The following is a 13,814-nucleotide window of genomic DNA, read 5'->3' as shown; positions in this document are numbered from 1 at the left end:
CCAGCTGACTCGGATGGATTATGGAGGAGGAAGTAACTGCCGTGAAACCCACAAAACCGCCAGGGGCAGGAGGGCATCTTTTGGCAGATCTGGGTCCGGGTTTTGGAAGGCACTTTCATAACCCCATGTCACCACCCTACAATGCAAGCTGAGTGCTCACCATCTCGAGACATCCCTACAGCAAGGCATTTCTGTAATCGACAGTGTTGGCAGCGGTTTCTACTGGTTCGATCAATCAAACAGTTCTTCTGACGAGGGCAGGAGTAGGTGGCATTGCTTTGCTGACTTCTCCTGAAAAAGCCCTGTGATTCAGTTATAAAATATAAAACAGGTTAGTGTCAGTTTGAGCTGTATGATACTAAAGGTAGTATACTAAGAACTGAGCGGCATTAATATTTAATGAGAATTGAACTTGTAGCGGAATCATCCAGGAGGCCATTAATGAAATTAAAGTCACTTCTTTTTCCTTGAGTAAAATTGATCCCCTGAGTCCAATCCTCCGTCCCTTACATAGGCAAAACTTTCTTGAACTCCAGCAGACGGTTGCCAGGCCCTGTTCCTGGCTTCTGATGGTCAAAGCAATGTGTTAATATAACAGTACAAAGACACTTTTATTTAACCTTTATCTCCTACATATATATTTTAGTAGAATAAACACAAAGCACTTCTCTGGATGTCCAGAGATAGGGAAAATGCATCCTTACTGTAACCCAGGGAAGATGCAATCCTCCTACAGGGTGGTAATGTCTACTAACCCACTGAAATTTACCACCCTTTAGGTGTCTTGCATTCCCCAAGTCAGAATCTACTGGCCCAAGAAGTTAAAGATGCTTGGATGGATTATTTTGGCAGATCAATCAGACTGGGAATTCTCAACCCTGACATTTTGAAAATACCACATGTTCAGTATCATGGCCTTTACGATTTAACAAATCCAATCTGATGTTCATCAAGTTCCACTTATTTGTTAAGCACTGTGTTAGAGATGAGAGGGTGTACAAAAACGCATAGGGAACTGCTGACTTCAAGGATTTCATTCATTCACTCATTTTTGCTAACTTCTTGAGTTGGATCCTTAATAGCTCATTAATTTTCAGTATTCTTAAAAGCTACAAGGTTTCCTTTTAGCTATGTTTTAGTAGCAACCCACAAGTTTTGCCATGTAGTATTTTCATTATCATTCCATTGAAAACATGCCTTAATTCTCAATAGAGTTTAATCCATATGTTATTTAGAAGCACATTTCTTAATATCCAATAATATGGGTCGTTTGGGGTTATCTTTTTATTGTTGAGTTATCTCTCAGTGCATTTGCAGTGCTCTGAAGAAAGAGAAGGGACCAGAGTTAATTCTATGAAGCAGAGCCATGAAGTGTACAAGGGTATTATCATCCTCCGATCTTTAAGGGTTAAGACAGATGATGCCAACCAAGGGGACACTAGTGGGCTTAGTGCCACTGGAGCGGGGAGATAAATCCTGAAGAACTAGCAGAATGGTGGGCAGGATGGAAAGCTATACTCTCTCACCTAAAGATTTTTCTGGACAGCAACTGGGCAGTTGTATCAAAATCCTTAAAAATGACCTCTCTCTTGAACCAATAATTGCTTTTTTAGGGAGTATATATTCTTTTTAAAAAACACATATATGTTTTATTGCTTTTCTTCACAGAGAGGAAGGGAGAGGGACAGAGAGTTAGAAACATTGATCAAATGCCTCCTGCACACTCCCTACTGGGGATATGCCCGCAACCAAGGTACATGCCCTTGACCAGAATCGAACCTGGGACCCCCTTCAGTCCACAGGCCAATGCTCTATCCACTGAGCCAAACCAGTTAGGGCTAGGGAGTATATTCTAAAAGGATGTTAAGAACAGTACAAATATTTATCTGCAAGGATGTCCATTACAGCACTATCTGTAATAAAAAAAATTTAGAAGGACGCTAAATGTCCAACATTAATGAATTGGAAGAATCATATTGGATATCCACACATTCAGCAACCATTAAAAATGGGATTTCAGAAATATAATTATTGACACAAAAAGGTATTAAAATATATTGCTGAATTTAAAAGACCAGCTAAAGATTAAAGACAATATAATCCAATTTTTGAAAAAAGAATCCATATATTTAACGTAGAAGAAACTTTGGAAAATTATGCCCCCAAATGAAAAGATTTGGCACCAGTTAGTAAGGCCACAGGTGATTTTCATTTTTTTCCCCTGCTTATCTGTGCTTTCTGATTTCTCTATAATGTGCAGGTGGAAGGTATGTGAGGCACTCGGGAAAAATAGTCTAGTACACCTGCTTCCTTTTGCAATGGCTGGGGGACTATGTGGCTTAAGTCAATGGATATGGTGATATGAACTCAATTCCTTCCTTTTGGAAGCCAACTTGGGATGAGAGGGAGGGAGCAGGGCACTGACAACTCCTCTCCGCTCTCTGCCAAGCTGCTCACTAACCTCAACGTGGGCAAGGCTTGTCTCTCTGTTGTACTTTAAACCTTCCTTATATCAAGTCTGGCCTCTTCTGTGAAGCAATTTCTCTTTTCTCAAAATATCTAAAGCTGTGGGTTTTTTTATTTCCTCTGTGAAGAGGAAGTGAGAAGAAGGAAAGCTTTCTTTGGGGCTTAATGGTGAGAATTCAAGAAAATATAAATGGTAACAGAAGCAGATAATCCTTAGAAAGAGATACCAAGAGGCCAGCTGTCTAGGTATTCAGTTTAGTCTGAGATGCAATCTCTGTCAAAGCTAAAATGTATTTCTTTTTTTTTTTTTTGAGATTGTACCATATGCAGACCCTCTGTGTCTAAATCTATCACTGCAAATATCTAGGATCAGGAATTATTTGCTTTTCCTTTAGTTGAGGCTGAATTTTGCTTGCTTGACAATGTTCCATTTTATTCTATGATCCATTTTATTCTATGATCACTAAATATGGAGAATGTCTGAGTGATCTCTTTGTTTTCTTCAAAGGGAAGCAGTAGTGGGGGGCTGCCAAGCTAACAATCAATATTTAGTCTGTACACCAAATCATAGCATCTGCCACCTTTCTTTCTAGGGTCTTTTCTACCTTTAGTATTTCTACTCCGGATCATCTCCAATTTCTCTACTTTCTTCAAAACCCTGAAACCTAGAACTAGATACAGCTCTTGAATAATGACTGAGTCATTAACAAAACGGATGCTACTTTTTCGTTTTCATGTATTAAACTCAAGTTAACATCGACCACCACTAATAAAGTTCCAGAATGTTAGCACAGAGAAGCCTTATATAACCACCAGTTTGCTTTGTTATAAGGCATCTCTGAGAAGGTATGATGGTGATGATGATGATGGTGATGATGATGATGATGATGATAAGAAGGAGAAGAAGGGGAAAAAGACGGGGAGGAGGAGGAAGGGGAGAAAGAGGGGGAGGAGGGGGAAAAGGGAGAGAAGGAGGAGGAGGAGGAGGAGGAGGGGAAGGGGAAGGGGAAGAAGAAAGGGTTAGGGACAGCAAGTGAGCAAACAGACACCCTGCTCTTCTCAGCACCATTTATTCTTCATTAAGCCAGTTAAGCAAATGCCTAGAGTAGAAGAACTAAGAATTAGAGAAGAGATCTTTCTTTTGGACTAAGTCAACAGTCATGGCCACAAGGAGAGCTATAAAATATTAGATAGGAGGGGTCAAGTGGGATTATGAAGTGTGAGCCCTAAAGGGAGAGAGTAAAGGGTTAACCTCTGTGACACAGATAAACACCCAACTTTGCATGTCAGACAGAATGAGGACTTGGTCTTCCTTCTTTCCCCCCACTCTCAACTCTTCTTTTCAGCATTCCTTGTGGTTTCTCAGAGGTTTAAAGATTTAAGAAGTTAAACTAATAAAATATGTAAAGCTAATTAACATGTAAGAGGGAGAAAGATTAGAAGAGTGAGAAGGAAGAGAAAGGTGGAAAGATGGTAGGTATCTTTCTACCTAAACGTAGATGTATGCTCATAAATGTAGAAGCAGGATCTTGACTGATTGGGGGGCAATTTTGGAGAGGGTTTCACTGAGAAATGAGTGAGCTGAGACATTAGTTCTAGGGGTCGGGAGTTTGAGGCCACACAGAGAACAGGGACAATACAAGCCAGTGCATGGAGTTTTGGGTGGAATGGAGGAAGTATGTAGAAAGAACAGAGAAAGTTCTGAAGCTGTGAGTTAGTTGGGAAAGATATTGAGCACATGATTTTGGAGTTTTATTTCTAAAAGATGAGCTAATGAATTATTTCATTAGCTTTTTCTTAAAAGTTCATTCTTTACAGATGTCAAAATACATGGAGATGTTCCATTATAAACATACTCGGCTTGAGCAGAGAGCCACCATGATGAATTTCAAGGTAACACAGCTCCTTGGTGTGACAGTGGCACATTACTCCCACCTAGTGGCAGAAAACTAACATGCAGTTATTGCAAATAGTAAATTAGAAAACAAACAGGCCTTTAGAGGAAGGGAGTTGAGAGATGGCCAGTTTAATAGCTCTCAAAAAGACGTGGAATCATATGTAATACCTTAATCAATAAAGAAAAAAAATTAAAAAAAGACATGGAATCACCCATGGAGCTTCTAAACAAATACTCTTTAGCTCTGCTGAACCAGAACTTTTGGAGATGTAGTCCGGGCATACATATTACTTTAAACAATATGAAATTGTCATTTTTGTAGGTCAAAAGAGCAGAAATGTCAATTAAAAACCTTTAAAATTGAATGTACTGGGGTGACATTGGTTAATAAAATTATATACGTTTCAGAGGTACATCATCTATGTAATGTACTATGTGTTCACCACCCCAAGTCAAGTCTCCTTCCATCACTGTTTACCCCCTCTTTACCCTGTCCATGAAGTTTCCTTTTTTTTTTTTTTGCTTAATCTCTCCACTGTATTCACCCAGCCACCCTCCCCACGCTCCGCTGACAGCCGTCAGTCTGTTTTTTTTGTATTTATAAGTCTGTTTTTATTTTGTTTGTTTATTTTGTACATTAGATTGAACATATAAGTGAAATCATATTAAAAAAAATAATCAAATGGCCTGGCCGGGTAGCTCAGTTGGTTAGAGCGTTGTCCTGATATGCCAAGGCTGCAGGTTCAATCCTCTGGTCAGGCACATAAAAGAACCAACCAATGAATGCATAAATAAGTGGAACAACAAATCAATGTTTCTCTCTCTCAAATCAATAAATCTTATATAATAAAAGCCTAGGTGGTGCCGCGTGACATTGTCGCAAGTTGGCTGCCACGACGTCATCACAAGATGGCCACCACAAGATGGCTGGCAGGGGAGGGCAGTTGGGGGGCGAACAGGCCAGCAGGATAGGGCAGTTGGGGGCGATTGGGCCGGCAGGGGAGAGCAGTTGGGGACAACCAGGCCAGCAGGGGAGGGCATTTAGGGATGACCAGATTGGCAGCGGAGGGCAGTTGGGGGCGACTAGGCCAGTAGGGAAGGGCAGTTGGGGGCAATTGGGCTGACAGAGGAGGGCAGTTGGGGGCAATTGGGCTGACAGAGGAGGGCAGTTGGGGACAATCAGGCCGGCAGGGGAGCAGTTAAGGCGGCAGGCTGGCGAGCAGTTAGGAGCCAGCAGTCCTAGATTGTGAGAGGGATGTCCGACTGTCAGTTTAGGCCCGATCCCAGCAGGGGTCCCAGATTGGAGAGGGTGCAGGCCGGGTTGAGGGACAATTCCCCCACCCCCGTGCATGAATTTCGTGCACCGGGCCTCTAGTAAAAATATAAAAAAATGGGACTACAGCAAACTAAAAAGGTTTTGTACAGCAAAGGTAACCATAAACAAGATGAAAAGATAGCCCACTAAATGGAAGAACATATTTGCTAATGATACATCTGATAAGGGGTTAATATCCAAAATTTATAAAGCACTTATAGAACTTAACACCAAAAAACCCCCAAGCAATCCAATTAAAAATGGACAAAGGGCTTGAATAGACATTTCTCCAAAGAAGACATACAGATGGCCAAGAGACATGTAAAAATGCTCAACATCACTAATCATCAGAAAAATGCAAAGTAAGACCACACTGATATATCATCTCATGCCTGTCAGAATGGCTGTCATCAATAAGTCAACAAACAAATGCTGACGAGGATGTGGAGAAAAGGGAACCCTGGTGCACTGTTGGCAGAAATGCAGATTGGTGCAGCCACTGTGGAAAGCAGTATGAAGTTTCCTCAAACAATTAAAAATGGAACTGCCTTATGACCCAGAAATGTCAATTTTGAATGGTAAATATTTTAACAAAGCTTCCTGGAAGATTTGCTGTATTACTTTTGCAGAACACAGATCTACTCTAGGAAACAAAAATGAGGCTCAGAATGGTAAGTGACTTGTTCAGGGTTGTCCCACAACAGGTAAGAGTCAGTGCTGGGATTCAAACTCTAGTGTCCTAAATCTTAGTGCAGTGCCCACTCACTTCCGTTTCTCTCCATGTGTTGGACTAATAAAACTAATGTCACGCAGTCTTGATTTGCTCATGCACAGCCTCCCTGCACATCAACTTTCTGTCTCCATTTCCACTGTGTCAAGAACTCTCCAGTGCTTCCTCATTTATTTCACCTAACTTTCTAAGTGCTTCTCATTGAGTTTTATTTCCAATTTCAGCCTTTTAATTCATTTTCTGGAGAATTCTATTACCTTCTTTTTAAAAAACAAACAAACAAACAAAAAACAATACGGCCTTACACTATGACATTGTTCATCAATCCCACTACAATGGAGCTCTCCAGGACCAGGACAGAGACAAGGGTGTGAGGGAAAAGGCTCATACCAGGTTGCAAGAGCATAATGTTAAAATTTTATGAGCCGGTTGTTAAACATAATCATTACTACTATAAATCAACTTTTTTTATTATTTTGTTTTTATCCACGTTCTGGAGGTTATTTACATCAATGCTATTTGAATGGTGGCGATACTACATAATGGTATGTTACTGTGCATTGCTTCCCTGCTCTGTAGTCAGTGAGATTACATGTTGGGAGGCTTAAAATTGACCTCATGGTGGTAATATTTATACCAGAGCAATTGCTACAAATCTGGTTTGATGTATTGTTTTGCTTATTAGCTAGTTTCAAAACGTGACAAAGAATATGATAACAATGTGGGTTAAATGTAAAAGTCTGTCATGTCTGCAGCCATCACATTTTAAATAGCGCACAAAAATTGAAGAAACAAGTTTCGAGTACTTAAAAACTATTATCTGATTCATCGAAGAAGTTGCTCATGTCATCACAGATGAATGAAGTTCCAAAATGTCATCCTTGTTTCACTTTCCTCTTACTCATTAACGTAAATGAAATAAATCAACCAACATCCGTGTTGGCACTCCAGTCTTTCGCCAACTGCAACTACCAGTATGGATGTTAAGAGTTCAGCAAAAATCAGTGAGACCATTCAGTAGGAATCATTTGTATGAAGTTCATAAATAAAAAGTAGTGTAGATTTTACTCTTTGAAAATTATGTGAAATTATATCCGTGAAATATACTACAGCTATGTACAGACATACAGACACTGTTTCACAGAGAGCTGGCTGTTAAAAACTGACCGGCACATGACTGGATTGAGCCCAGCCCTCGCTGGTCCCCAGCTTTTCACCAGGCTGTCTGAATGGTCCTCCCTACTCTGGATAGGAATTTACCCAAAGAGGTGGGCTGGCTTTCATAGCTCCAGCCTCCTCCCTTTCCAGAAACTCTAGGTGAATAGTTTTATCTTCCTTCCAGGACAGAATATATCCCGATCCACTCCACCTTTCCCAGCCTTGTCTCTTCCCGTGTTTTCTTGCTTGTTCAGTGAAGGGCACCACCTTCACCCCAGTTACTCATGGCAGAAAGATGGTCATCATTTCATCCCTGCTTCCGCCACACTCACGTCCACACAGTCACCAAATTAGGCTATTTCTTGTCACCTTCATATTTCTCAAATTTATCTACTTCTATCTGTCATTATTGTAATTTTCTCATTTCCTTACCTATTTCCTCCTTAATTGGTTATTATACAGCCTCCCAACTGGTCTCTCTGTTCATTCCTTCCAATTCATTTTTGCAGTCACTTAAGATCTCTAAAAACTGTGAACCTGATCAAGTTGCTTCCCTGCTTATTAGCCCTCCATGGCTCCCTACTGATGATCAGGTTATGAACACCTGTACAGGCAACTATCTCCTATAGTCAATCCTCTTCTCAAAAACCACACCTTGGCCAAGCCTAAACTACTGTGTTCACAGTTCCTCAAAGGACACTCCCCCCTCCAACCCTAACACACACATACACACACACATGCACACGCACGTGCATACACGCATATGTGCATACATGCACATATGAGCGCACACTTCATGGAAAGCTCTCTTCTCCTCTGGATTCACTTGCTCTGACCTTGCCTCTCCCAAGGCTGTTGGAAGAGTCATTCCCATATGTATCCTTAGAGTGCTGTAGGTATCCCCCTCATATCCCTTAATTCACTGTATTCCTAATCTGCCACCCTCATTGACTGCCTTGTTGTTTGTTTGTTTCCAACAGCTAACCTGGGACTTAGAGATATCAACAAATACTTGCTGAATACATGTCTAGAGGAAAAAAATGATGGTAGGGATAAAACATGATGGTAGGGATAAAAAAACAGTAGTGACAATCAGATGCTGAGCACCTATTACATATCAGGCACCACGTGGGATTCTTGGCAAACACTGTTAATTTGCAATTCACAACAACTCTGCAAAGTAAGTATTTTTATACCTGTTTTACAAATAAGAAAATTAAAATGCAGAGAGTTTAAGACATGTGTCCAAAATCACACAGCTGCTAAGGGGAGGAGCCAGGATTTGAATTCCTGAACCCTGGGCATTTTATTCCAAAGGCTATAGACTTCTTAATACACCACCAAAAAAGCCTTGAGACAAACGTAGGGCAGACCTAACAAAAACAGGTAAACAATAAAACAAAACAAACAAACCAACAAAAATCATTTTTCAGTTCTATAATTAAAGTTCCAAATAATGGTTCAGACACAAGGTGAGGAAGATGTATAAAGTTCAATTGGTTATTGATTACACACACACACACACACACACACACACACACACACATATATATATATATATATATATATATATACACACACACTGAGTGGCCAGATTATTATGATCTCTGAATGCATAATAATCTGGCCACTCAGTATATATATATATATATATATATATATATATATATATATATATACAGTGCATGAATTTGTGCATGGGTGGGGTCCGGCCAGCCTGGCCAGGGGGAGGGGACATGGGCAGTTGGCTGGCCTGCCTGCTGGTCGAACTCCTGGTTGAGGGGAAAATTTGCATATTAGCCTTTTATTATATAGGATATACACTGAGTGGCCAGATTATTATGCGTTCAGAGATCATAATAATCTGGCCACTCAGTGTATGTGTGTGTGTGTATGTGTGTGTGTGTGTGTGTGTGTGTGTGTGTATATATATATATATAGTTATTAACATATAGCTAGTAAAACACTTTTATTTGCAAGATCTACTTAAGAAAAAGCTCTGAAACATACATGGCATTTCCTATTGCAGTGATTAATAGTTTTGCCCCATAGTGTGGGTTGGCTGGACACAGAATCGGGAGTGTGGTTGGGAAAGTGCCCTGGAGGGCTCCCCTCCTGCCTGGGGCTCCTTCTCAGTGAGGCACAGGCTGAAATGCTGATCTGATGTTTGGTCTTTTGACAATTTTCACTTAATGAATTGATTCCTACAGTTCATTAACATACCCACTTCCACTCTGTATACACATATGTCTTAATTAGCTGCTCATTGGCTGTTTAATTACAAGAAAACAGCTGACAGCTGCCTTGCTGAATTCTAATGGCAGACGCTTTGGAGCGGCTACACATTTGCTTTTGACAACCAAGATTTATTCATAACTTTATGATTTATTGTGAATACTTGCATGCCTGCCCAAATTATTGTATTTTCCAATACAAGTAAAAATTTAGAATTTGGGGAATGTTGAAGTGGGTGTATGTTTCCCTCTCATGGATTTCTGAGGCTGAGAAGTATGGAGAATCCTGTATGTAAAGGCATGCATGGTTAAGATTTTATTTATCTTGGAAACTTTCTGTTGAGAATGTTCAGAAGTGTGGGGGTGAGAAAGAAGAAATACCTTTGGATAAACAGGGCAGAAAGCTAATTATATGGATTAAGGAAAAAAGACTATACTTGTCAACTTTATTTTATTGAGGGGTAAAGAGAGGACATGCATAGATTAAAATTAGGAAGAGAGACAGAAGAAAGGACAAAAAATTAAAATGGGGGGGGGGGCGGGCAGGAATAACAGTCCCCAAGAAAGTAAGAAGGAAATTTGTTCTTTAGAAAAGAACAGGTAACTTCATTAGCAAAACACTTTTATTGTGGTAATTCCCTCCAATCACAGGGTAGGGCCAGCAAGGGAGTGTTCATTTCCTCTAATCACTGGGGCAGGGCCAGGAGGGCGTGTTCAATTTCTCCAATCACATGGCAGGGCCAGGAGGGTGTGTTCAATTCCTCCAATCATGGGGAAGGGACAGGGAGATTGTGGTTATTTCCTCCAATCATGTATGAGCTCTACACTCATACGTCTGACAGCAATAAATCACAGAAACACAGATCTCTTGAACTATTTCTCATTCAATAATGACTAGCCTCCCTGTAGACTTGTATGTGCAAATGATCTCTGATTAAAGCTGACCTCATGTGTCATTTTTGGTAAGTGTAGATGTCTGCTTTGCCATATTGTGATCTTCTATACTCAGATCCAGTCCAAGTGAACACATTCAACAACAGTGATTCATAACCAGGCATGAGGGGCCCTAGTCTGAGCCAGACACTAAGTTAGAGCCCTATCTATACTATAACGAGGCCACAAACCCAGCGTTTTTTGTAAGTTGAGGAAAGGACTCAATTACTGATACACGATTAAGACATAAATTAAGAAAAAAAATCCAAATCATCTTTACGTAAATTGGGGTTTTAACACATCCTACCACTTGTGCATTGCATCACAGGACTGGAAGATTGAGCTAAGCAAAATTTTCTTTATCACCTGTATGTAGCAGAACTGAAACTCTGATGTCACAGTATGCAATAATAGCCAAGTCCAATTTTCATTTTAAATGGCTAGCTCTAATAGTGCAGCCCAGCTGTTATAAAACAGTACACTAAAATGTTTGAACATGAATGCATCAATGCTGGAAAGTGGACAAAATTGGCCGAAGACTAGTTACATTTCACAATTGAAATAAAAATATTAGAATCCTGTTAAAAACAACTGGGGCCTAAAAGGAACAGTTATGGACACTGGTTTTTAACCTAATACATAAAAAGCTCCAGAAATTGCTTTAGCTTTTTCAGGAATAAATAATGTATTATTATACAATCTAGATATCTTTCTATTAATTTCAGGTCGTGTATTTGTTAATGCTAAGAAAGTATTCCAAATTCTCCCTTTACTGGGTGAAAGAGGAGGTTTAACATGACGTCTTAAATGTATTATGATGATAAACAAATGCTAGTCTAAAACCTATCAAGAGCAAAGGGTCTTAAATGTAATCAGAAATCAATTCACTAATTCTAATACTCAATTGTACATTAGCATCTGAAATGTTACAGTGGAAACTGTAGAGCCTGGCTGGTGTGGCTCAGTGCTTGAGCATCGACCTATGAGTCAGGAGGTCATGGTTCAATTCCTTGTCAGGGCACATGCCCAGGTTGCGGGCTTGATCCCCAGTGTGGCGTGTGCAGGAAGCAACTGATTGATGATCCCCTCTCATCATTGATATTTCTATGTCTCTCTCTCCCCTTCCCTTCCTCTCTGAAATCAATAAAAATATATTTTAAAAAAGAAAAAAAAAAGAAATTGTAGAGCCAAAAAGTCTATAAGAAAATAGATTTTAAAAATTGTGTTTTTTTGTTTTTTATCTTGAAATAAATATTTTATCATCATCATCCAAGCAGCCACTGTATCTAATGATGAAGCTAGGAACTGAAGTTGCATGATAAATAGGATAATTTTTCAAAAGAAAATCTCAACTAATGGTCATTTTTCTATAAACATTTCTGCATTTTTATTCACTTTGAAGACCGAACTTTAACCCTCACATCATTAGCTTCTCATTTTATTTCTGGCCTTTTCTTCTGCCTGCATGTTCCATGGTCTGGCCCCAGCTCCCTGGCAGGTCTACCCCAGCTTACCTTACACCCCTCCTAGTGTTCACCCAAGGGCCGGGGCTAAATTCTGTTCCAAGAGCTCAGAAATGTCTTTACCGACAGAACTAAGTTTGCAGGCCTGGATTCTACGTTCTTCTGAAATGAAACACTCAGGGCTTGAGTGGGGCTAGCACACTGTTTCCTCATTATTTCAAAAGAACAAGTAAAATACTTTTAAAATAAAAACCTTAGCATAATGGAGCCCTTAAATTTTTTGGAATGGTGTACCTGTCTATCCTTAGCTTACACTATACACAGAAAGTGACCCCTCGCTTTAGTCAAACTGGGTTATATATTGTCCCTAAAATGCAACCAAGACATCTCCATCAGTAGGCTCTTGCTGCCTCATGGATAGTCTCCTTGAGTTACATTACAGACTGTGGTCTTACTCTGGTACTTAGTTCTTGCTTTGCTATTTAGCTTTTCCTATGCTGGCCTCCTCTCTACAACTATACCGTAAACTGCTTGACGGAAGGATTAGGCCTTCTGTGTCTCTGGATCCCTTACAATACTTATAAAGCGCCTGGTCCCAAAATGGGTGCTCATGTGTTTGCTGTTTTTATTGGCAGAGTCTACATAATAAACCACAAATGGTCACAAAAGTCAGGACTGGACCCATAGATAACCGGAAATAGAATCTGACTATCCATAACAGCATTATGCAGGCACAAGGAGTGTGGCCAGGAATGATAACAATAGCCAACCCTACTGAGTGCTTGTTATGTGCTGGGCACTTTTCTAAGTGCTTTACCGAAATGCACGTGATAACTCTACGAAGTTAACTACAATTATCCTCATTTCACAGATGGGGAAACAGAGGCATAGAGAGGTTGGGTAGTTGTTCAAACTGGGAAAAAGCAGAGCTGAGATTCAAACCTAGGCAGTCTGGTTCCTGAGTCAGAGCACAAGCATGCCCAAAACTGTCTCCCTGTAGGTAGGCCAGGGGATCCGGAGAGGGTAAGCAGGGAATAACCAGGAACCAGAGAAAGCGCTACCAAAACATCTACTATTTTCGCTGTTCATGGGCAATGCTTACCTGGGCCAATATATGATAAATCATTTCAGTAATTAACCAGGTTCTCTAGCTTCTTGTGGTTTCAATTTTAAATGCTATTTAAAATACATTCACAAAATGATTAGCTCTGAAAATGACTGAGTCACTTTCTTTCCTCTCATTAGATATCTATTTATATATCTAATTATAATTTCTCCTTATGTCTAATGATACTAAGACAGAGGTAAATTATTTACAATTTGTCATAAAATAGCCACCTCCACCTGGTTAGAACATGGTAAATCATTAACTTCAATGGCAAAAGCAGAGGCTCCTGATTTCACCACAATTAGACATAAAAACATTAGTTAGCAGAGAGAAACTATTCTGCAGAGTAAACAGTATGTGCATCCGATATAAACACGTACCATTGTACAGGTCCCAGGCTGGGCACAGGCCCAATCTGTTAATAAAATTAAGTTTTAATTGTTTGTTTCTGTGACTTTGAACAGAAGAGCACAGATAACCAAAAACCACTTAGGCACTGCGTCCACGTAT

At 40.0% G+C, this 13,814-nt stretch overlaps 1 protein-coding gene across 6 annotated transcripts in view; it reads right to left on the bottom strand.

The window, feature by feature from the left end:
• RORA (RAR related orphan receptor A) overlaps positions 1 to 13,814 on the bottom strand; it is a 714,961-nt gene that overhangs the window by 15,800 nt on the left and 685,347 nt on the right. For all 6 annotated transcript variants that reach the window (XM_080669992.1, XM_080669991.1, XM_080669994.1 and 3 more), the window contains one exon: positions 161 to 302. In XM_080669992.1, the coding sequence (XP_080526118.1) occupies positions 161 to 302 (142 nt within the window). The remainder of the gene's footprint in view (positions 1 to 160; positions 303 to 13,814) is intronic.

This window comes from Plecotus auritus (assembly GCF_963455305.1).
Source record: "Plecotus auritus genome assembly, chromosome: 1".
In the NCBI taxonomy this organism is placed as follows: Eukaryota; Metazoa; Chordata; class Mammalia; order Chiroptera; family Vespertilionidae; genus Plecotus; species Plecotus auritus.
The sequence above is the reverse complement of the archived record's forward strand: the minus strand, read 5'-3'. Positions and strand labels throughout refer to the sequence as shown.